General features: G+C 37.8%; 1 protein-coding gene across 3 annotated transcripts in view; it reads left to right on the top strand.

Moving 5' to 3' along the window:
- Positions 1-26,180, top strand: part of METTL8 (methyltransferase 8, methylcytidine) — an 86,043-nt gene that overhangs the window by 12,073 nt on the left and 47,790 nt on the right. For all 3 annotated transcript variants that reach the window (XM_043487725.1, XM_043487723.1, XM_043487724.1), the window contains exon 2: positions 23,686-23,840. In XM_043487725.1, coding sequence (XP_043343660.1) covers positions 23,698-23,840 — 143 coding nt within the window. In that variant the 5' untranslated portion in view covers positions 23,686-23,697. The remainder of the gene's footprint in view (positions 1-23,685; positions 23,841-26,180) is intronic.

The following is a 26,180-nucleotide window of genomic DNA, read 5'->3' as shown; positions in this document are numbered from 1 at the left end:
AGTACATAGAATGTATATACTTGAAAGTGAAAGTGAAAGTTGCTCAGTTGTGTCTGACTTTTTGCAACCCCATGGACTGTATAGTCCGTGGAATTCTCCAGGCCAGAATAATGGAGTAGGTAGCCTTTCCCTTCTCCTGGGGATCTTCCCAACCCAGTGATCGAACCCAGGTCTCCTGCATTGCAGGCGGATTCTTTACCAACTGAGCTATTAGGGAAGGCCGTGTATATACGTAATGGTTTTAAAAATAATTTTTTATTCTGATTATAAAAGTACTTTGAGTTTTCTTGAAAAGAATATTTAGACACATTAGGAAAATGTAAGGATATCCTTGAACCTTTGAATCAGAGGAAACTCCTGTAAACTCTTCCAGACTTTTTCTGTGCATACATATGTGTATGTGTTGGTGTGCATATGTGTGTATACATATATATATACACACTGATTAATATATATATATTAATTTTTTAAAGAGGTTATACCATAGGTACTTTTTTGTACCTTTTTCAATTCATTTCAGTCGCTCAGTCATGTCCGACTCTTTGCGACCCCATGAATCTTGTACCTTTTTAGCCCTACCTAATAAGTCATGGACTTCTTTCTATATCAACAAATTTAGGTTTTTACCAACATTTTAAGTAACTACATAGTCGGTCCTCTAAAGATGAGTATTTGGATTGTTTGCAACTTTGCAGTATAATGCTGTGATAAATCCTTAATATATTCTTCTGATTATATTCTTAAGATATATTTCTAGAAGTAGAGTGTCTATCAGATTTCTTATTTAAAAATGTTCATGTATTGCCACAGTTCTCTCAGGAAAGGTCTCTTGGGGTAGTCTCCCTGACAATGTTTGAGGATGCTTTTTACTGCATGCTACTGATCACCACATTTTACCTTTGCCAGAATGATAGTGAATAACACATTGCACCATTTTTTAAAAATTGGTGAACTTTCCACTCTCCACGTCACCCCAGAAAATTAAGGCAGTAGTTCTCAAGTTTTTTGGTCACAGGACCCCTTGACACTCTGAAAAAGTATAGAGGACCTCCAAGAGCTTTTGTTTATGTGGATCATGGTTATCGTTATTTACTGTATTAGAAATTAAACCTAAGAAAAAATGTAAATATTTAAGTCATTTTAAAATAGCAATAATAAGCCTGTTGCATATTAGCATGAATACCCTTTTTATTAAAAGTACCTATTTTTTTCAAAAGAAAAAAATTAGAAGAGTAGCATGGTTTTATATTTTTGCAAATCTTAATGTATCGCTTAAAAGAAGATGATTAGATTCTTATATTTGCTTTTGCATTAAGTCTGTTATGTTGTTCTGGTTGATATATATGAAGGAAAGCTGATCTCACACAGATCTATAATTTTCTAGTTAAGAAAGGAGTGCTTGAATAGTCTATTCAGATAAGTATGAAGAATCTCCCTTGATCCTATACTGATCCCAGTAAGTGGTAGTTTCTTAAATGTTAATTGCAATATAATATTTGAAATCATACCTGTGCATTTTTTTAATACTGTTACATTAAAATCCATGGTCTACCTTGCACTTTGAATCCTTTACCCATGCATGTTTTTGTGACATCATATGTTGGCCATCTGGAAAATACTGGTTCACTGAGTTGTGCAGGTCTTCCAAATGTTGACACGTTTCATTATACAACATTAAAAATACTTTATTCTCATAAGAACAGTGTTTAAGTGTCAGTAAGCTCTTAAGCTCACAGTGGTGGACATAGGGTTTACAAAATTCTAATTTTTGCTTGAAAGTTTGAATTGTATTAGTGGCAACAAATGCTTTCCTTGTTTTCTTGACAGGCTTACTTTGTTTCTGAGAAAATACATTTTTAAAGTAAAAATGGTGTTCCACGAAAACAGTCTTTATTGCTTCTTCAAGGATATGCTTAAGTAAAATTGGCCTTTTGGGTTTTTCTCTTCAAATGTATGGTTGGTGAAGAAGGCATGACCTCCCCTAAAGTTTGGTGCTGTTCCCTTGATTCTGACCAAGGTACTAGCGGTTTTATCTACCATTGCCTACACAGTTAGTGCAAATGTCACCACAGTAAAAAATGCAAATAACATGTTGATGGTATTATGAAAATATTTCTGACTTTTTGCAGACCCCCTTAAAGTGTCTTGGGAGCCACAGGGATCTGAGGACCACATTCTGAGAACCTCTGGTCTAAGGTACTAGTCATAGGAACTCTTTCTCTTACCAGAGACTGATTTAGAGATAGTCTGTGATCCAATCCTGGCCAGTGAAATCTGAGAGCAAGTCTATTGAAGAGCTTGTGAGAAGGTTTCTTCATTGCTAAAGAGACATAAGAAAGAGATGGTCCTTTTCTTCCTGTGCATATTGTCATGCCAGTGTGATGCCTGGAACCACTGCAACTATTTTGTAATTGACAAAGCCAACCAGCCTTAGAATGAAGGTGATGCCGTTTAGAGCAAGATGGAGAAATGACATGAACCTGGGTCCTTGATGATATTATAGAACTGAAGCCATACCGAGAACTTGCCCAACCTCTGGACTTACAGTTAAGAGAGAGAATATTCTCTTATTATTTGAGCCAGTTTGAATAGTGTCTTCTGTTACTTGCAGTCAAAAGCATCCCTAGAAGGTATTAATATTTATGAGTGATGAACATTTTTAAGTGTCAAAAATTAACATTTTTAGTGGCCATTTGCATTTCTTTTGTGAATGCTTACTGATGGTATTAGCACATTTTCTACAGAGGTCATTTTTAATTATTTTCTAAACATTCCTTACATATTAATCATATTAACACATTATAACATTTTGTATTTACATCCACTAATGTCTTGCATAGTATGTCATTCTTATAAGCAATCAGTCTTTTTTCTTTTATACTTTATGTTGGCTTTGGTATCATGTTTAAAAGAGTCTTTTCTACCCCACTTTTTAGTAAGTGTTCACATATTTTTTCTAGGTCTATTAAAAAGTATTTTTACATTGAAAACTTTAATTCATCTGGAATTGATTTTGGTATTAGATGGAGTAAGGATGTAACTTTATTTTTTCTAAATGTGTGGGTGTGTGTGTTAGTCACTCAGTTGTGACTGACTCTTTGTGATCCCATGGACTGTAGCCCACCAGTCTCCTCTGTCCATGGGGCTTCCCAGGCTAGGATACTGGAAGTGGGTAGCCATTTGCTTCTCCAAAGGATCTTCCTGGTTCAATCCCTCAGTCTCCTGAATTGCAAGCAGATTCTTTACCATCTGAGTCACCAGGGAAGCCCAGGTAGCCCCTTTTCTTAATGCACTTCTTTGAATAGGCCAACCTTAACCTACTGATTTGAAAACTAGCTTTATTACAAATGGAATTCTTGTATATAGGGACAGGGAAGCCTGGCGTTCTGCAGTCCATGGGGTCTGAGAGAGTCAGACATGACTTGGCAACTGAACCACAAATTCTGGCTCGTTTTTGGACTTTCTGATCTCTTCCACTGCTTTGACTGTGTATCCTGGCACTGTAGACATGGCCAGGCCATTTTGCTTTGTAGAGTTTTGTAGTGTCTGAAAGGACAAGGACTCCTCCCATCCTCCTTAACCCTACCCCACGACAGTCAGCAACACTCATTTTCCCTCCAGTATTTGCCTGATTCTTCCTATATGTCTGTTCTTCCAGATGAACTTTAAACTGTTTGTTCAGGTTCCCCAAACATTTTTGGAACTTTGATTGGAATTAGTTTAATTTTGACCAGAATTTACATTTTTCACAATCTTGAGTATTCAATTCCAAAAACCCACTGTCTTCCTTTTAATTATCTTCCATGCCCCTCTGTAGAGTTGTATAGCTTTCTTCTTATCATTCCTGTACATTTCTGGATAAATTTATTCCTAGATATTTCATATTTTTTTGTTACAATCAGAAGAAGGATCTTTCCCTCTGTATATTTTGTTTTGATTATCAATTAAAAAAAAAAACCTTAAATCTAGCTCAGTGTTTCCAGATAGTTTTGGCTTCTCAAAACAGAATAAACAGAAAGGATACTATCATTTGTGATAGTATAGTGTGGACTATGTAATTTATGAGGTATGACTGTTGAGGACTGTTTAAGGAAACAGAACATACCAGAAACTATATATTAATGAATATGATCCTTCCAAGCTGGTTATGTTGGAAATCTATACATTTATGACAACAAGAACAATTTACTCTAAAGACAACAAAGGATATATATTCTTGTAAGAAAAATTACCACTGCTGAGAATATGAGAAAGAATTAATTAACTTGCTATGAGGACATTATCTGAAATAATGTTTTCAAAGATATTTTACTGTTATTGGAATAAATAGTAATCTCTTAACATGATTTATTTGAAAGGACAACCTTTATTTTGATGTGGAGTTGTAATTTTTAGTTAAGCAACATAACTTTGTAGATATGCCTTATGTTATCAGGTGTCAAAGAGATGGTTGACAGATTTTATGTGTTTGCTGTTGTTGTTGTAAAAGAATCATTTAATCAGATTGTTTTTCTGTATTAAATAAGATTCAGTTGCCCCAGGCATTATGGATTGGCAGTGTTTCAGCTGTTTGGGAAAATGGAATTTGGAATTTGCCTGTTTTCTAAGATCATTTAAAATAAATTTTTTTTCATCCACATTATGGATTTCAAAAGCATGTGTAGTCTAACCTGGTACCTTAATCATCAATTAAAATGCTCCTGTAGAAAATGTGATTCTGAGCTCATAACAACTGACTTGTAGATGGTCTTAGAAATAAGACCTTTTGTATGTTGAAGATTACTGAGGTTTCTCTACATGTTGTGGTCCTTAAAAGTTAAGACTATAATTAACATTCTCATTTATTCTTAAAGCAACTTGCTGTGGCATTATTATTCATGGGCTGTTTGTTTTAATCATCTTAAATGTATTGTTTTTTTCTTTTCTTGGCTGCACCCTGCTGGCATGTGGGATCTTACTTCCCTGCCCAGGGATCAGACCCACACCCCCTGCATTGACAGCGTGGAATCTTAATCACTCACCTGCCAGGGAAGTCCCTGTATTGATGTTTTAGTTTATATATAATTTCTTGGAATAAGTTTATTATATGTTAAGTAAAGAATGCTTGTATTCTCTTTTTTTTCCTTTGGGTGGGTGAGGAGTCTGGCTGTAGGTTGGAATTGGATGTGTGATCTTTCAGACCTGACTGTAAGCAATTATAAGTCTTTTCCTGCAAGGCCTCATTGAAAGAATTGGTGCATACCAGTGTGCACACCAGAATCAGTACACAACCAGTGCATTGCCATTTTCTGGAGGGATTTTAGTCAAGACCCCTCCCCCGCCCCCGTCCCCCAACTCACCTCGTGTGTGTGGCCATTGTCTTATGTACATCTGCCTTCTGATTAAGTTGATTCATGTATGTTGCTTCAGTGGCCTAGTTAAGGTCACGTTTCTAAACCCAGTCAGCCTATACTTATGGGAAACACCTGTTGAGGAAACCTAACATACTCCAATCACAATCTTCCAACCTAATTTTAGCTTGCCGACAAAGGTCCCTCTAGTCAAAGCTATGGTTTTTCCAGTAGTCATGTATGGATGTGAGAGCTGGACTATAAAGAAAGCTCTGAAAGCCAAAGAATTGATGTTTTTGAACTGTGATGTTGGAGAAGACTCTTGAGAGTCCCTTGGACAGCACGGAGATCAAACCAGTCCATCCTAAAGGAAATCAGTCCTGAATATTCTTTGGAAGGACTGATGGTGAAGCTGAATACTTTGGCCACCTGATTCAAAGAACAGACTCATTGGAAAAGACCCTGATGCTGGGCAAGATTGAGGGCAGGAGGAGAGGGGAACGACAGAGGATGAGATGGTTGGATGGCATCACCAACTCAAAGAACATGAGTTTAAGCAAACTCTGGGAGTTGGTGATGGACAGGGAAGCCTGCTGTGCTGCAGTACATGGGGTCACAAAGTCTGACGTGGCTGAGTGAACTGAACTGAACTGAATTAAATTTTAGCTAGCTTGCTGTATACTAGAAAACAGGACCTGCTAGCCTTATACAAAATCCCTGACCTCCTAGGCAATCATGCCCTGTTTCCATATTGCCTCTTCTATTGTGCTATAAAACCAGCTCTTGCCCAGAACAACTTGGGAAGAGTGCTCCACTGCTTGTGAGGCACTGTACCCCCCAATCCATGTATGATTTTCCTTTGAAAAAAGACATCAATCTCATTACTGAATTGTTTTAGTTTTTTTGATTTGACAGTTCCTAGACCAGATGCCTGCATTCAGAGGACTCCTTACTGGGAGCCTCAGAGGAGACACTCTGGACTCTCGCCCTCTTCCTGACCCACCCACTCACTGTCCATGGGCCCACAGAAAGGCATTAGTCTCTTTTTCAGGGGTCCTGGGTGGTGAGACAGTTTCTCCCATCATGTTGCATCCACTTGATCCTTTCCTAGTGCCGTTCCACACTGGGAAGGAAGCTAGGGCCTCTTTTTCCTCTTGCTTGCACTGTTACAGTAAGTAAAAGACTTGGTTGTTACTTTCAGTTTGTCTTTTTGTCCTAACGGATCACCTCAATACCTGCGTGCTTCACAGTGGAAAGTGGGAATGGTGTTCCTAATTCGTTATTTTGTTATTTCGTTATTTTGCCCTTTAGAAGTGTTTCTGGAATTCACTCAATTTGACTTTACATTTGTGAAACACAGTGGAGTTTTCACTGTTCTTTGTATAAACTTTTTGACTTAGGAATTGTCTCCATCTTACAAATGAGCCTTAGGCAAATTATGTGACTTTCCCCAAAATCATAATTAATGGATTGGTTGGACCAGTGATTTAAACTTGAGGCTTATTCTGTTCTCAGTTCAGCACTCTCTACTCTACTACCCCACTTCGCTGGTAAATTAGTCTTTCACTTTCTTGGAAAGTTGGGGATACTTTAGGGCTGTATAATAAACATAGTGGAAGACTTGACCCTGTAGTATTCATAAAGCCATATGGAGACTGTAAGAAGAGCCAGACTAACGGTAACAACGGTAGTATCAACTACTGAGCACTTACATCACCCAGCAGTGTGCTACATATATGCTAGGTAGATCACCTCCTATGTTGTTATTTAGTTGCTAAGTTGTGTGCAACTCTTTTGCATCCCCATGGACTGTAGCCTGTCAGGCTCCTCTGTCCATGGGATTTCCCAGGCAAGAATACTGGAATGGGTTGCCATTTACTTTTCCAATTGATTGACCTTCTCATATTTTGCAGTAAACTTATTAGTCACATGTTATTGAGGAAATTGAGGTTAACAAAATTAAGTGTCATGTCAGAGGTTATGTGGTAGTAAGTGGCAGAGCCTGGATTCAACTTAATCCAAACCCTTTTTCTCTTCATCTGAAATGGTTTTCAAAGGAGAATTGAGGTGATTCTGCCTGACTTGGAGCATTTCTGCTGTTAAGAAGAAGTGGGAGAAGAATTTTCTAGAACAGAATCTTCTAATACTGTATTACTCAATGTTGAAAAATATATAAACCTCCATTTAAAGGAAAAATATTCTCCCTGAGTTAATGTCTTGCATAAATCTGGATATAAGTTCCTTGTGCAGAGCTCATTTTCAACTATAAAGTCAAAATAAGCACAGATACAACCACAAAGCCAATAAAATTCAAATTAGCAACATTTTAATGTGACTGCTGATGTTTTACCAAAACTAAATTGCGGCTGTCATTATAAACAAGGTACTGACCACCACCACGTAGGCTCTTTTGACTTCACCCTATCTGTTCTGTGTGCACTGTGTGTCTTCTTAATTCCCTCACCACTTGTCTCGATTCCGAATACTGCAGAATCTTTTACAGTGTGCCGTGTACTCAGATGTATCATTTCCATCTGTGTTGCTTGTTGCAACAAGATCATAAATGCACATATAGGCCCTGAAATCAAGTAGCTTTTACACATTTGCTCGTATTGATTTTATTTTTGGGTTATCATACAATTAAAAAAAATTGTCATAGAGTCTTAGATGTGTCTAGTGGGGGATTGATCCTGAGGAGCAAAGGATGGAGATTTGTTATAATGATCTGCTAAATGTTAAAATGAGGTAGTGGATAGGAGTCTGTATTTCAGCTTTTTGTCCATGCTAAGAAGTTTTTTTTTCCCCTAGGCGTTCATGACCTGTGGTTCTCCCACATTGCTTTCATTCAAAGCAAGATTTCCATCTCCTCATTACAGTGTTACTGTTTTTGTTACTAGGTGATACTGGTTAGCAAACTCAGAAGGCCTGATTACTAACCAGTACCTTCTATCTGTCTTTACTTCACCTTGTTTCCTGTTAGACCCAGACTTCAGCCACATCAAGTCCATCAACCTTCCCCTACCCCTAGTCCTTCTTCTCTCCTCTTTATTTTTAAATTTCCAGTCATTTTGGACTTACTTTATGGTCCTCAGTTATATTCTCCCTCAATTTCACATCCTAAATCACCACTGCTTTCTGTACTACCAGCTTAGACAGGCCTAATATAGGTAAAACTGAGTATTTTCCCTCAGACCGCCTGGTGGTAGGGGAAATCACACACTGCTTTATTATTTAGGTTAATTTTGGTTGGAGATAACAGAAAATTCAGACTGGCCTGAACAATTAAGGTAATATATTGGCTCAATAACTGAAAAAGCCAGATGTGGGACTGGCTTCAAATGAAACTTACTCTAATAGTGGAACCTAACTTCTTTTAATTTTCCCAGTTTTCTTTCTTCAGAGTTGGCTTCATCCTAAATTTGTACCATGCCATCATTCTTAGGCCACATAGCTTCAAGATAGCTTTTGTTATCTACTGAATTGTGTCCCCTCCCCCCAAATTCAGGTGTTGAAGATCCACACCCGCCATGTGACTCTATTTGGAGATAGGGCCTGTACAGAGGAAATAAAAGTTGAGGTCATAAGGGTAGAGCCCTAATCCAATAGAACCCTGTCCTTGTAAGAAAAGTCGAGATATCCGAAATCTCTCCACAAGCATGCAAGATGGAAGGCCATGTAAGGACACAGCAAGAAAACAGCAAGAAGGACCTCACCAGAAATCAACCCTGATGCCACCTTGATCTTGGACTTCTAGCTTCTAGAACTGTGAGAAAATGAATTTCCATTGTTTAAACCAATCAGTCTAGTATTTTTTTTAAGGCAGCCTGAGATGACTAATACAGCTTTCAAGAGCTCCAGGGCTTCATGCTTCCTCTTTTATGTGTAACAGGTATGAGAAATCGTCTTTGTCCCGAAATCTCTAGAACTAGACCTAAAAGATGCACTCTGTTGGCCAGACTTAGTCTCATGCTGACCTCTGAACCAGCCTCAGTGCCCACAAGTTTGGAATCTACTGATTGGCTTAGTGTAGGTTGTGCAGTCCGTCTCTGGCTTCAACAGGTCCACTGTGGCTTCTCTGCAAACTCATAGATCCCAAGTCCACGAGCTCTTGGCATTGGGAGTGAGTACTCAGGAGGCAGACAATAAATCATCATAATTTGAGTTGAGACTTCATATGGCCCAGTTATGTTGCTGACATCCGTTTACTCAAGTGTTGTTAGTTTCCTCTCTCTCTCTCTCTTCTTTTTTTTTTTTTTTTTTTTTACTGTTCCTTCTTTTCTCAAGGTCCCATACCTTCTAGCCTCTTACTTCACAGAGAAGAGAGCTTTGGGAAAGGGCTCTCTTAACAATCTGCCCTTCCACTACAAACACACCTGTTCTCACTCATCAGAAGATGAGAATGTGCTTGACAACTTACATGGGTAACTTGTTTTCTGTGTACTTCTCCCTGCCTCCCCCTTCTTGAAACTTGTTTGTTATCAATTCATCTCTTTCCAGTATCTTCCAGTCTGTTTTATTTCAAACATTGGATTATTTTTCTCTCATCCTACTAAGATACTTGGGATTCTTTGTGTCTAAACAGATATTCTTCTATCTGCCTCCGTTGTTTATTCAGGTTTTTAAAAAGTTTTTACCTAATAACCTGCTTTGTCATAGGATCCCATCGAAGCTATATTACATTTAGTCATCATGTCTCTTCAGACACCTTGTGGCTCTGGCAGTTTCTCAGATTCAACTTGTTTTCGATGACCTTGACAGCTTGGGGGAATATGGTCAAGTATTTTGTTCAGTGTTCCGCAATTGGGCTTTGTCTGATGTTTTTCTCAGATTAGATTGGAGGCAAAGTGCTGTTCTCATCATATCATGTGAAGAATGTGTGTGTGCTAAGGCGCTTCAGTCATGTCTGACTCTTTGAGACCCTATGGCCCGTAGCCTGGCAGGCTCCTTCCTCTGTCCGTGGCATTCTCCAGGCAAGAATCCTGGAGTGGGTTGCCGTGCCCTTTCCCAGGGGATCTTCCCAACCCAGTGATCAAACTTCCGCATTGACAGGCGGGTTCTTTCCCACTCGCGCCACCTGGGAAACACCATATAAAGAATATATACTATCAGCCTGACTTATTGTTGATGTTAACTTCGATCACCTGACTGAGGTAGTCGTCAAGTTTCTCCACTGCAGAGTTACTCCCCCACATCCCACACTGTGCTCTTTAGCGGAGGTAACTATGCATAGCCCGCATTTAAGGAATGAGGAGTTATGTTCCACCTCCTTGAGAGTGGAATGTCTACGTCAATTATTTTGAAAGTCTTGGAAGGCTTGTCTCTTCTTCCCCATTTACTTATTCATTTATTCAATCATTTCTGTCAATATGAACACATGGATGTTTACTTTATACTTTGGGTTATAAGTCAAAATTATTTCGTTGCTCAAAGTATTTCAGCTTTGGCCTTTGGGAGCACTTTCAGGTGGCTTATGTGTCCCTTTGACACATCCTTTTTGTTGTGGGTTGTTTTTTTGTTTGTGTTTGAGCAGTTCCTTACTTTCTGGCACCATGCTACAGGCTCATTTCATATATTCCCTGCCCCAGTTCTAGCATCAGATGTTTTCTCCGAGGAGCCCTGATTGCTTTTATTAGAGAATGGTATTAGAAACCAAGATCTGGGTCCCTGGTGTGCTCGTTGCTTCAGAACTAGCAGAATAAGGAAATATATGTGTGTATGCTAACCCTGGTTTATACACAGATCTCCAAATAGTTCTGTATGTAACATCTATATTTAGATTAACCTAAATATGAATTCATACTGATGACTTCTAATTCATCACCATGTGAATTATTCTGGTTTTCTCCCCTCACTTATCTGTAACCTTTCACTCCTGGTGAGAAACCTGGTTCCTACCATCTGTTTCTTAATAGTCCAATTCCAGTATATTTGTATTGTAGCTTCTTCATACTGCCCTTAGTGTAACAGGTTCAACTCATTTCCAGACTTACTTAGCATCTTTTTTCAAACTATTTTGATTCCCTGAATATGTAATACCACATATTTTCACACTTCTTTGTCTTTATTTCTGCTAGTCCCTCTGTCTGAGGTGCCCTGGCTTTTATTCTTATCTCCTTGGAATGTTGTTACTCACTCTTCTAGACCCAGTACAGATGTTGACTCCACCAAGAAGCTTTCCCTAACCACAAGCAAGAGACTTAATCACTCATTCCTCTGTACTCTAATAGCACTTTATACTCACCTCTATTACACATTTAACAGGACTCTGCATCTTTTTCTTCTTCACATGGTAGTAGGATTCTTGAGGGTAGGAACCAAGAAGACTTGTCCCTGAATTTCTAATGGATCCAGTAATGGATGTTATGTTTAGCTCCTCTTGGGTGATAATTACAGAAAACCTAATAGTGGCTAAAATATATAAGGATTTATTTTTCTCATCTAGTAGGAAATCCAGAGGAAAGTCGTAACTATCATTGGTTTCCCTGTTCAGTGATACCATCAAGAACTAGGCCCTTTCTCTCTCCTGTCACAGCATCACTTTCTTTTCAGGAAAAAGGCAGAGTTGAGGATGCCAGCAAGCTATCCTTCAACTCCTTTCTCTTCTGTATGGAAGCAAGACTTTTGCCATTTAACAGATTTCTGTCATCTAGAACAAAACTGCAAGAGCAGATGAGACGGTGAATTTTTAGGAAGGCTAATCTTTTCAGTAAGATCAAGATGTAGGAATTAAGCTCCAGGTAATCACAAGGCTACAAGGAAATCAGGGATCTGTTTTCTGTTTGATAAAAGGCCTGAGGGTAGAAGACGACCAGGCTGAGAAGACTCTTGAAAACAAAAGGAGAAAAGGGGGTGATCCCCGTGGGAGCAACATCTAACTTTAATTGGTGGAAATCGCAAGCGCACCTAATGAGGAATCTAACATACTCTGTCCACCCACTCTATAATCTATAGCTTTCTGTATTTCTCCCTGGAAACTTTCAGCTTTTCTGTTTTCATGTAGAAGTTGTATCACTCTTGTGAATTTTACTTTCCATTCTCTGGCGCCTTTACTGACTGTGTCATGCCTCCTATGATGTGACAGTCAAAATTTTACCTGATAGATTATGGTGCATTTTGCCTTGATTTTTTTCAAGTTATAGCTAATTATAGTTCTTTAAAATAGAGTTTGCATGGTGCTATAATCTCTGCCTACCTAAACCCCACATTGCTTTGAAATTATGGAAATACATTCATTTGGGTGCTTTTTATTCTTATTACATTTCAGATTTTTTTTATGGATAACATTCACTTATGACTTGAATTCTTTATAATGCTCCATTTTGTTCCAGGACAGCCTTATTGATACATTAGTCCAAACATGACTGGGTAAATCTTGCCTACAGGTATAAGCATCTCCTGCTATCTAGTGTACTTAGGGTTAGAGACATTTGCAATGAATCAGAAAGGAGAAGCCTCACTAAGAGTAGAATTCCATTAACTTCATCCATGTGAGTTTTTTACTAATAGTCATAAGGATTGGTAACACATAAAGTATGCTTGTAACTTAATACTTTTTCTCAGTCCACCAAGTCTGATTACTACTTCCAGAAGTTACTGTAGTGCACAAAAATGTGAAATGCCAGGCGGGTAAGTTAAAATAGATTTCATTCTGGTCCAGCATAATGTTTTGGGAGACAAATTCCAGAGCAATTAGAACAGTATATCCTTCAGATATTGAGTATAAGGACAGCTTTGAGATGGGTTTACATGAAGTTCCTCATACAATGTGCGAGTCCCGTAACCTCTGTGTGTGCGTGTATGCATAGTGACACGTTCAAGGGTGGCCATGCAGAGCAAGCACAGCATGAGATTCCCATTTTGAAGCTGCAGCGTGACTGACGTCATAGTGTGATCAAAGTGCTCTGCAAATATTTACTGTAATTGTTCTGTTCTTGCTAATAACCTTATTTATACTTTGAAATTATAATCATCCAAAGAAAGATTAAAACAAGATGTATGTGTTGCCTGATCTCTGCCTTACAGATGGTCACACTTAAAGAGTTCCCTGAAATTGCCAGGGTTAATTGAAGCTTCAGTTTTCACTCAGGTATAGTTGATACTTTAATGTTTCTTACCTGTCGGCTTTCACTATTTAAAACAGTACAACAATAGCACTTTAATTTGCTTTCATTAATGGTAGCCTCTCAGGTAATGTTAGCGCAGGTTTATCTAGATGATGTTTGTTCCTCTGAATGAAACCTTTGTACCAGCTTCCCAGCTGAGAAGAAAAGCTAAATAGTTACGGAGGTAAAAACATGTATGTCTCATTAATTTATTCATTTAAAGGATGCTCAGAGCCCAGGAAACATCCAAGGGAAGTTAACTTTTAAACAAAGGGCAAGCATTTAGTGTATGATTAACGGCAGTTTCTTTCCTTGAGCTTTCAGTGAGCTGAGACTACAGGGAATTATTCTCAGGGAGGCAACTCAGAGTCAGCCAGGTGCGCCAAGGATGACCATTACAGAGTCGCACAGACAGCAGCGCTGTTCGCTCTGGTTCTTTGGTGCTCTCCCGATAGCATTGAGACGGAGAAAGCCGTCTTAGGCTCAAGCCTGAGAGCAAAGGAAAGAAGCCCTTCTTTGCTTCTGCTCCTCAGCTGGGTAAAAGTAGAGGGCCAGTGAGAAGAACCGGGTGTTAACAATCTTATGTCATTTAGGTGATAGAAGCACTCTTTGCCTATATCTTGAGATTTGAGTACTGGAAAGAGAATGACTCTGCTTTCCTATATCAGGGCACTGGTGTTTGCCAGTAGCATTGCTTGCTATTTGATTAAGGCCCAAGAGAAAAAACAGAAATGAGAAAGATGGAGGAAAGACAGTCTGGGCCTCCTTATGCCAAGTACAACAAATTAGCAACCCCAATAAAGACTGGGGAATGAGTACTGTGATGCTTCTTGCATGTATAGTATACAAAACTAGGATGCATATTGTATGTATATGCATAATAAAGATTTAAAAAAAATAAAAGGTAGAGTATAGGCTCTCTCATTCATCTGCTTCGGTTCAAGTTGAAGCCTTGTTAGTTTTTGGTGGGGTAACTTTAAGCATGTTCCTTTATTTCATTCTGTATGAGGTTTTACTCTGCAATATGAATATAAAAGTAGAACTACTTTGATAGGTAAATAGAGATTAAGATAATACTAAATGCTTAGAACAGGGCCTCAAGCATCGTAAATGCTTAACTTTTTAAAATTAATATTTAAATGAAAGATAAATTGGGATTGCTGGTTTACTTCCTCAAATATTTGTTCAAATTGCAAAGTATGGTATGGAGTATTTCCCTTTACTAAAATCATTTTCTTTATTTAAAAAGTACTTAAAACAATTACTCTACAAAAATAATATTTTCAAGTACTTAGACACTTTTTCATGTTTGTAACATGAAATATCCTGTGTACATCTTACCTAACTGGAAGAATACAATATAGTTTGTTGGTACGGTAAGGGCTGTCAGTCTCTGTGAAAAGGGCTCCATTTTAGTGGAAAGCAAAAAGCATTTAGCCACAATTTGGAGGTAGGGCAGAGATCTATTCTCTACACTTGCTTTTGCACCAAGTGTAATATGGTGTTAATGGTGAACTCAGAAAACTTGTATTAAAACCATCTTCTCCTTGGCATGTCATATGATATATATATGTGGAATCCAAGTCATTTTATGTGTTTGGTCATTTCCTTGCATTCTAAAATGGGTGCACTCTTACCTACATCTGATAGCTGGCAGGAAGTCTGTCAGCTCTTCATGGCATACCAATGTAGTTATAGCATAATAAATGCTACTGATAATGAAATTCTGTCACTTTGATACCTGTGTGAGCTTCAGTTCCTTTCTGGATCTGTTCCTTAGTAATTGCTTTAGCCACTTGACTATTCATGCTTGAGTCATGGTGTTGAGATCTCAGAGGGTCATGGCCCTAAAGCCATATTCTTTCTTGATTGTGTTTCATTTTGACCTTGACAGGACGTGGGAGGAAGAACTGTGTTACAGGATGGTAAGCTGAACGTGAGCACCTATAGGCAAAGTACATCAGAGACATACCACTTGATTACATATGGCCAAGAATTTGATATGGCAGAATTAGTTTGAAGTAAAAGGTCAAAACCACAAACCTTTTCAAGGGCTTCCAAGAGTAAATAAAAACACTCTCAAACACCCGACAAGGATTTGTGGAGATTCTTGTTGCCTTTGTATTTCTCTGCTCCGGACTTTTGTAACTCAAACTGAATATAAGCCTTAGCAGTTAAAATTGCACACCAAGACATGCCTGGAAAACTCGTACCAGGCTTCCCCCTTTGGAATATCTGCAAGTTTTATTCCTGACAAACACTAGATAATTCGGAACTATAATGAGAAGTCCTAAGTCTGTGTGAAAACTGAATTGTAACAATGTTGCCAGTATTCAAAGCCTTATTTCATACAGGGATACTGCTTTTCCACCACATTATGCTGGTCTCATAAACAAATTGCTAAGTGTTTTCTCCTCTATTTTCTGAAAGAGTCTGTGTAAGATTGGTGTTATTTCTCCCTTAACCATTTGATATTCATTAGTGAAGCCATCAGAGCTTCCAGTTTTCTTTGTAGGAAGGTTTTTTTGGTTTGTTTTCATTGTGGTAAAATATACATAAAATTTACTGTTTTAGCTGTTTTCAGGTGTACAGTGCAGTGGCACTCACCTATTCACACTGTTGTACAAACATCACAGCCAGTCATCTCCAGAACTTCTTCATCTTCCCCCAACTAAAGCTTTATATCCATTAAACACTGAACTCTTTTTCTCCTTTTCCCAGTGCCTGACACCATCATTCTACTTTATGTCTCTATGAACTTTTGATCATTCTAGGAACTTCATATAAGAGGAATGATAAAACATTTGTCTTTTTGCAGTTGGCTTACTTCACTTGTCATAATGCCTTCAAGACTTATCCATGTTGCAGCATGTTCCAAATTCCCTTCTTTAAAGCCTGAGTAATATTCTATTTCATGTGTATATCATAAAAGGATGTCCATTCATCTTTGATGGACATTTGGATCGTTTCCACCTTTTGTCTATTGTCAATAATGTTGCTATAAATGTGGTGTGCAGTTATCTCTTTGAGTCCCCACTTTCACTTTGTTTAGGTATATATCCGGAAATAAAATTGGTAGATTGTATGGTAATTCCATATTTAATATTTTGAGGAATTGTTGTACTATTTTTCACAGCAACTGTACCGCTTTACATTCCCACCAGCAGCTCACAGGGACTCCAGTTTCTCCATATCCTTACCAACACTTGTTAATTTCTGAGCTTTTTAAAATGTGTTTTTGTTTAGTCACTAAGTCAGGTCCTACTCTTTTTGGAACCCCATGGACTGCAGCCCATATACCCATTCTAATGGGTGTGATGTTTGCTTGCTTTTCATTATAAATTTAATTTACTTAATAAATTTAGGGCTATTTCAATTTTTTCTTGTACTATATAAGTTATAATTGGTAAACTGTATTTTACAAGGCGTTAATCCCATTTAATAAAAATAAAATTGTTCACCATATCTCCCTGTTACGTTTTTCCAGGTCTATAGGGTCTATGGTGGTGTCTCCTCTTTCTTTCCTGTTATTAGAAATTTTTATTTTCTGAAACACAAATGTTTGGTATCAGTCTTACCAGAGGTTTGTCACTTTTATTCATATTTTCAAAGAATCAAATTTTGGCCTTGATCTTTCCTGTTCATTTTCTATTTCATTGATTTCTGCTTTTATTTTTGATTATTTCCTTCATTCTACATACTTTTCATCAGATTTAATGTTTTTCTAGCTTCTTGAAATTGAAGGTGAGATCACTGATTTGAGATCTTTCTTCCTTTCTAATAAAAGCATTTAAAACTATAAAATTTCCTCTAAACATTGCTTTAGATACAGTTCATAAAATTTGATATTTTAAGATTTGATTATGATTCAGTTCAATATACTTTCTGATTTGCCTTAAGATTTACTAACTCATGTAAATCTTAGACTCATAGGTTGTATAGAAGTACATTGCTTAACTTCAAAACATTTGAGAATTTTTCTAGATATCTTATGTTTGGATAAAAAAGCAAGAATCAATAATCTCCTTCTTTTAAATGTAAACAGAATATTTTTTAAAAGATATACCCTACACAACACTGCACAAGACAGCTGGTGGGGTTACATTAATATGAGACAAAATAGACTTCAAGAAAATGACTATTACTCAAAATAAGGAGGGATACTTATTAATGAGAATTAATGAGTCAGTTCATCAAAAATATTAATATTTATATTGCTATTGTGGTCAGAAAGCATAGTTTATATGATTTTAATACATTGGAATTTATTAGGACTTTTTTTATAACTCACCATATATGGTCTTCCTTTGCAAATGTTCCATGTTCACTTGAAGGAATGTGTTTTCTGCTGTTATTAGTTATATTGCTCTTTCTATAAATGTCATTCAGGTCAAGTTGATAATGTTCACATCTTCTGTGTCCTTATTGATTTTTTGATAATTTGTTTCTGAGTGCTGTTCTGTTTATTACTGAGAGAGGGCTATTAACCTCACCTAGAGTCTGTCGTACAGAGGGAAGTATGTCAGAAAGAGAAAAACAAATGCTGTATTTTAACACATATATGTGGAATCTCGAAAAATGTACTTATGAGCCTATTTGCAGGGCAGGAATAGAGACACAGATGTAAAGAATGAACTTGTGAACACAGTGGAGAAAGAAGAGGATGGAGATGAGAGAGTAGCACTGACGTATATACACTACCACGTGTAAAGTAGATAGCTGGTGGGAAGCTGCCGTGTAGTACAGGTAACTCAGCTCCGTACTCTGTGATGACCTGGCGGGGGGTGGGATGGAAGTGGGTGTGGGAAGGAGGCTCCAGAGGAGGGGATATATATATACTTACAGCTGATTCACGTTGTACAGCAGAAGTTAACACAATATTGTAAAGCATTTATACTCAAATTTTTAGGAGTCTCAAGTATTGCTGTGAAATTAATTTTTCCTTTTAAAATTCCTGTTTTTGCTTCATGTATTCTGAAACTCTGGTATCAGGTATATGCACATTTAGGATTGTTATGTCTTGATGAATTGGCTCATCATTATTAAGTGTACTAGTCTTTTTTTAAGTCTACTTTGTCTGTTATTATACCTCCACTGGTATTTTTCATGCAGTGTTTTCATGGTATCTCTTTTTTAATTGTAATTTATTTGTATCTTTAAAGTGCTTCTCTTACAGACAGTACAGGTATGCCTTGCTTTTTGAAAGTTTGCTTTACCTACTTCAGTTTGATGAAAGACCTATATTGGTACCTGTTTTTACTAAATCAAAGAAATCTGAAGAGGATTTTCACTTATACAAAAAGAGGTGAAAAGTGAAAATAGCTTTCAGTGGTTGTTTTGCAGTGAGCTGTTGTAGAGAGGCAGTGCAAACTCTAACCATCGAGAGTGGCACCTCTGAGCTCCTTCCCTGGGAACTGCACTCAACATCAAGCCACCATAGCTTTGAGCACCTTGCTTTACCTTGATTTATTTTGTGCATCTGTTAGCAAGATATGTGCTAATTGCTTTTTTGCTTTATGCCATTTTGGCTTACAAAAGGTTTTCACAGGAATGCTCTACTTTCGGATAGTGGAGGAGACCTGTATATGGTTGAGTCTTGCTTTTTCATACAAGTTAACAACCTTTGTCTTTTAACTGGAGTCCATTTACACTTAATATAATTACAGATATGGTTGGATTTAAATATGGCATCTTGCTATTTGTTTTTTTAATTGTTCCATCTTTAGTTTAGATCTTTAGTTTCTCCTTCCTTTCCTGACTTCTTTTGGGTAATTAGAATACTTTTAGCTGTGCTTATTTGTGCTACTTCAAATAAAATACCACTTATCCATATAATTTCATTACGCAAATAATACCTTAGTTAAACTTGTATTCAGTTTAGGGTTGCCAAAAGAGACTTAATAGAGGGTACATAATGAGAGTGGGGCTCTCTGGTGGCAGAAACAAATGTTCCTACCAAAACTCTTTTGGAAGCTGACCCTACACTTCTCTTCCATCACAAAATGGAACCATGACCCAGTAAATGTTAAGCTAACACAATAGTCACGGAGAAGGCAATGGCTCCCCACTCCAGTACTCTTGCGTGGAAAATCCCATGGACGGAGGAACCTGGTAGGCTGCAGTCCATGGGGTTGCTAAGAGTTGGACACAACTGAGCGACTTCACTTTCGCTTTTCACTTTCATGCACTGGAGAAGGAAATGGCAACCCACTCCAGTGTTCTTGCCTGGAGAATCCCAGGGACAGGGGAGCTTGGTGGGCTGCCGTCTATGGGGTCGCACAGAGTCGGACACGACTGAAGCGACTTAGCAGCAGCAGCAGCACAGTAGTCAAGACATAAAGTACATATTTGTTTGTCATTGCAGTGACTCTAACGGGAGTATAGCCTGTATACTGTCACACTCTTCAGTCACTTCCTTCTTCCTCTCTACTAGGATATAAGGAGCCACCTTGAGAAATATGAAGTAACTTTCTTCCAATTAAATTTGTGTCAGACAAGCATCATTTTTGTGTAATCAAACAAGTAATTTGTGAGCAGCTTTGATACCACCCTTAGAAGTTTGCAGTTTAGTTGAGAAAGCATTTATGTAATTTTATTATGTGTTTATGTTTATTATATCAATTTACTATATATTTAGGGCTTCCTAGGTGGCTCTCCTGGAATGTGAAGTCAAGTGGGCCTTAGAAAGCATCACTGCGAACAAAGCTAGTGGAGGTGATGGAATTCCGGTTGAGCTATTTCAACTCCTAAAAGATGATGCTGTGAAAGTGCTGCACTCAGTATGCCAGCAAATTTGGAAAATTCAGCAGTGGCCACAGGACTGGAAAAGGTCGGTTTTCATTCCAGTCCCAAAGAGAGGCAATGCCAAAGAATGTTCAAACTACTGCACAATTGCACTCATCTCACATGCTAGTAAAGTAATGCTCAAAATTCTCCAAGCCAGGCTTCAGCGATACGTGAACCGTGAACTTCCAGATGTTCAAGCTGATTTTAGAAAAGGCAGAGGAACCAGAGATCAAATTGCCAACATCCGCTGAATCATGGAAAAAGCAAGAGAGTTCCAGAAGAACATCTATTTCTGCTTTATTGACTATGCCAAAGCCTTTGACTGTGTGGATCACAATAAACTGTGGAAAATTCTGAAAGAGATGGGAATATCAGACCACCTGACCCACCTCTTGAGAAACCTATATGCAGGTCAGGAAGCAACAGTTAGAACTGGACATGGAACAACAGACTGGTTCCAAACAGGAAAAGGAGTACGTCAGGGCTGTATATTGTCACCCTGCTTATGTATCTTATATGCAGAGTACATCATGAGAATGCTGGGTTAGAAGAAGCACAAGCCTGAATCAAGATTGCTGGGAGAAATATCAAATATCAGATGACACCACCTTTATGGGAGAAGGTGAAGAGGAACTAAAGAGCCTCTTGATGAAAGTGAAAGAGAAGAGTGAAAAAGTTGGCTTAAAGCTCAACATTCAGAAAACTAAGATTATGGCATCTGGACCCATCACTTCATGGGAAATAGATGGGGAAACAGTGGGAACAGTGTCAGACTTTATTTTTCTGGGCTCCAAAATCACTGCAGATGGTGATTGCAGCCATGAAATTAAGATGCTTACTCCTTGGAAGGAAAGTTATGACCAACTTAGCATATTAAAAAGCAGAGACATTACTTTGTCAACAAAGGTCCATCTAGTCAAGGCTATGGTTTTTCCAGTGGTCATGAATGGATGTGAGAGTTGGTCTGTGAAGGCTGAACGCCGAAAAATTGATGCTTTTGAACTGTGGTGTTGGAGAAGACTCTTGAAAGTCCCTTGGACTGCAAGGAGATCCAACCAGTCCATCCTAAAGATCAGTCCTGGGTGTTCATTGGAAGGATTGATGCTGAAGCTGAAACTCCAGTACTTTGACCAGTTCATTCGAAGAGTTGACTCATTGGAAAAGACCCTGATGCTGGGAGGGATTGGGGGCAGGAGGAGAAGGGGACGACAGAGGATGAGATGGCTGGATGGCATCACTGACTCGATGGACATGAGTTTGAGTAAACTCCAGGAGTTGGTGATGGACAGGGAGGCCTGGCGTGCTGTGATTCATGGGGTTGCAAAGAGTCGGACACGACTGAGTAACTGAACTGAACTGAACTGAGGTGGCTCTAGTGGTAAAGAACCCGCCTCCCAGTGCAGGAGAAGTAATACACACAGGTTCGATCACTGGGTTGAAGAGATCTCCCGGAGGAGGGTATGACAACACACTCCCAGTATCCTAAGGAGATAGGAGAATCCCCTGGACAGAGGAACCTGGCGGACTGTGGCCCATCAAGTCACAAGAAGTCAGACACGACTGAAGTGACAGCATGCACATGCATGCACTGTATATTTATATAATCAAGATAAAGAGCAATGCAAGATTGTTGCAGATAATACATAAATGAAATAGATAGATGTTTGTGTGGTTAATCAGAGAAGCAGCTGCCTAAGCAGGACAAATTGCCACATGTTTAGGAGCTGGCCACATCATGTTTTTTCTATGGACTAGCAGTCTGCAAGGCACACGCTTCTCTGACATTTTCCTGAATTGCCTAATACCCAATCTGGTTATAGCTTTTTGTCTCCAGCTGTCTATAGAGGTTCCTGGTCATTTATAGTGAGAGAAACTCATATCTTTTTTCCCCCCTCTCTTCCTTTTCTATATATAGTAGATACAGATAAGTATCACATGATTATTTGAAGGATTGAAATTTCATTTTGATTTTGCTTTCCTGGGCAGAAACATTTACATCATTTTATACTTTTGAACATGAATTGCCTCTTTTTCTAGGTGTAATCCATTTTTGCTCTTCAGCATACGGAAGATTTTATGAATAATATTCAGTGCAGAAAGAGAGCTCTAAAAATAATTGTGCTGGTAGGGTTTTGTTAGTCTTCTGTAGAGCAGTGGCAAGAGAAAAGAACAAAGGCACAGCAGTGGAAAGGTAGTGGTAGGCGGGGCATTTGATTTCATTTGCCTCCACCAAAGAGCTTGTATTTAGAGAAGGAAAAACAAATAAGAAACAGAAAATCTGCACTAGCTATTGAATGTTTCATTTCTCATCACTGTTAGTTGCATTTAAATGGAATCATTGCAGTCTTTTTGGTGTGTATAACTAAGCCTTTTTTTTCTGGAAAGAATATCTTGAATTTTATGTGTAAAAGCACTATGAGATATTTTTGACACTCTGCAGTTTGTTTTGGAATTCACAGTCTTAAAACCTATTGACTTTCATAAGGTGGTAAAGGGTGTACAATACATGTCATTTTTATGCCTAATAGCACTTTGAATAGTATCTAATGCATATTATATATACACACCTTTTAACATCTGTTTCTACCTGACAGCTTACAGCATTTGGCTGAATGTTGTAATGAACAACTGAATGAGGGTGAAATGCCAAGCAGTGTTACAATGGATTCTTACTAGAAAAAATAAACTCTCTGGAGCTTATTTTAATACTTTTCCATAAAGGTTTTTAAGCTGACATATATGCTGGTACATAATTAAAGTAACATACTTTTTAAATGTTTAAGTTATTCTCCAGAAATGGAGATAGATCTGGCTAATCAAATGATATTTCTCCTTTTGAGCTGGGATTTAAGCATGTTTTTTGTACAGGGAAATCTATTTTGCAGATGGATTGATGATGATTCTTTAAATATGTACGTATGTGTTATGATTGTTAGAATTAACTGATGGGATCTTAATATAGTATTTACTTGTTTATTTTACCAGTGTTTATATTATTCAGCTCAACCCAGAGAATGAGATTAATGTTTGTTTTCTTATTTTGCTCCTCTACTTGGGTTTTTGGTCTAGTGGTCATCCAATATTTCCCAGAAATACATTTGCATAGAAGTCCCAAAGCAAAATAATAACTTTAAAAAACTTTTTAATATACAAAATCCAGATTCTGGGCTTTCATGCTTTGGCCATGTGCTAAGAGTTATATAAGCAAATACCAGAGAAAGCGAAGTTGGTCAAGGCTGTGACTTATAAAGAATGCCAGACAGTGTTGCACACTCCAGATACTCTCTTCCTTTCTCTTAAGTCTAAATGCTTCAGGAGAAAAGCTACTGTGCCCATCTTTCATTTAAAAGTGGTTCGTTTTCATGTCCTTTTTCTGTTTGTCATTCTTTTACACCAGTTTTTGGCTCTTAGGTAAATAATACATTGTTTAATCCATATTGACTAATTAATTGTTTGAAACTTTCCAGGTACTGATTAGGATGAATGTGATTTGGAGAAATTATATTTCCTGTCCAAGGATAAGAAAAGTACCTCACAGATACCAAAGTGGTTGTCACCCAGTGGCCCCTCTGGGATCAAGGATTTTAACTGATCCAACAAAAGTTTTTGAACATAACATGTGGTGAGTTATCTTTTTAGGTATGATATAATGTATGTACATTAAGTGTCACCAGTGTTATTATTTTCATTTAGTTCCAGAAAAAGATTTTTAAAACTCAACCCTATGTTGTTGAAGTCTAAAAGCCAGGGTAATTGATCCTTACTTCTATGCGTGCCAAGTCACTTCAGTTGTATCAGACTCTGCGACTCTATGGATAGTAGCCTGCCAAGCTCCTTTCTGTCTGTGGGACTTTCTAGGCAAGAATACTGGACTGGGTTGCCAGGTCCTCCTCCAGGGGTTCTTCCCGTCACAGGGATTGAACCTGCATCTCCTGCATTGTCAGTTGGGTTCTTTTACCACTAGTGCATGTAAGGATCTGGATCCTTCCTTAAGTGTTGCCCGTTCTGAGTTTCTCTGGGTGTTTGCAGGCCCTCCCTGCTCACTTCTGATCCTGATTTTGCAACATATCACTGAAGGGGCTTCTTTTCTATGTAGAGCCCTCCACTTGTCTCTTTTACAGCTAAGCACCAGGGAGAACACACTGATTTGACCCTAATTTGTGCTTTTAGGAAATCCACTCCTCTATTTGTGATGATAGGCTGGTATTTATAGAGAAAACTGATAATTGGGAATACAAAGCAGCAAATTATAAGGGCTCAGTGTATTCTTACCAGGCCTAGTTCCATATAAGAACAGCTCAACAGTGCAGAATCACTTCTATTTTGGCATAGTCAGGAAGTTGTGTTTTTTTTTATTCAGTTTTTTTTAGTTTCAGCTTTATTGAGGTATAATTGACATATTAAGGAAGGTTTAATTGGAGAAACTGAGATATTTATTCTTTCTCCAGTACCCAGTACAGTGCCAGGCACATAAATATTTGTGGAATAATGACTTAACATAAAGCAGGAGTAAGGGCATTCCAGGTGGGTGGAAAGCCATACCCACCTAGATGAGGAAGTATAAGGCCTATTTAGGAGAACAGGATAGTTTGCCTAAAATAAAGGCTTTTTTAGAAGATTGGAAAATGATAAAGTTGGAATGATAATAGACCAGATGTAGGGGTGGGAGCAAGATTGTGTGGTCTTAAATTCACACCTGAAGTGAAAGATATGACAGAGTCCCTGAAGAGAAATGGCATTCATTATACATGGTATATTAAGTATTTGGTTAACAGTATATCCAGAGATCAGCAGGTATACCTAGAAGCAGGAAAGGGCCAATGAGAGGTTGTAAGGAAAGAAAAAGTAGAACTTGGTGCTTTTGTAATAAAGGAAAAGGAAACATTTGACTCTGAAGGTTTAATCCCAAATGACTAACAGAAATAGGAAAATCAAGAGGTAAATTGATTTTTAAAAATATATATATATATTAGAAGAAAACAAATGGTTTATTTTCTTTTTTTAAAATTGAAGTATAGTTGATGTACAATATTATATGTTACAGGTATAAAATATAGCAATTCACAATTTTTAAATGTTATCCTCCATTTATAGTTATAAAACATTGGCTCTATTCTGTGTTGTACAATATATCCTTGTAGCTTACTTTATACATAATAGCTTGTACCTCTTAATCCTCCCCCTCCTTCTGTCTCCCCCCTGGTAACCACTCCCCCACTAGAACACTAGTTTGTTCTCTATATCAAACAGGTGGTTTCTTATAAAGGTAAATATACACTTACCGTATGACACAGCAATTCCATCCACTCCCAGGTATTTACCAGAATAAAGGAAAACATGTCCACGTATGAATACTCATAACAGATAGAGGAATTTGACAAAATAACAGTAAATTGATTTTTTATTTTGGAATAAAGATGTTGCATTTAGTTTTAGATATTTTGAATAGGTTTTGGGAGCCAGACATTCTGAGAAAAATGTCCGGAACACAGATTCCTCTGCTAGGAGGAGAGAGAGGGGTCAGGTCTGAAGATAAGAGGCTGGGTATAACATTTACAGACAAAATTGTTACCTCAGCCTTGGGTGCAGGACCTCTAGGGCTAGGAAAGTAATTAATGGACTTTCTATATTGAAACAATATCAATTTTAAAAAGAAATAGATTGACTTTTTACTAATTAGTCCTGCGTTATACAGTATGGTGGCCGCTACCCACATGCAGTAGTTGAGCATTTGAAACCTAGTTAGTCTGAATTGAGATGTGCTGTAACATTTTGAAGACTGAATACAAGTAAATTGTGAAATATTTCATTAGTAATTTTTGTACTTAATTAAATGTTAAAATGATATCATTTTGGATGTATTGAGCTAAAGTATATTATTTAAATTAATTTTATTTCTTTTCACTTTTTTTAATATGGCTACTAAAAAATTTTAAATTATATATTTGGCTGACATTATACT

This window comes from Cervus canadensis, chromosome 15 (genome assembly GCF_019320065.1).
Source record: "Cervus canadensis isolate Bull #8, Minnesota chromosome 15, ASM1932006v1, whole genome shotgun sequence".
Classification (NCBI taxonomy): domain Eukaryota; kingdom Metazoa; phylum Chordata; class Mammalia; order Artiodactyla; family Cervidae; genus Cervus; species Cervus canadensis.
The sequence above is the reverse complement of the archived record's forward strand: the minus strand, read 5'-3'. Positions and strand labels throughout refer to the sequence as shown.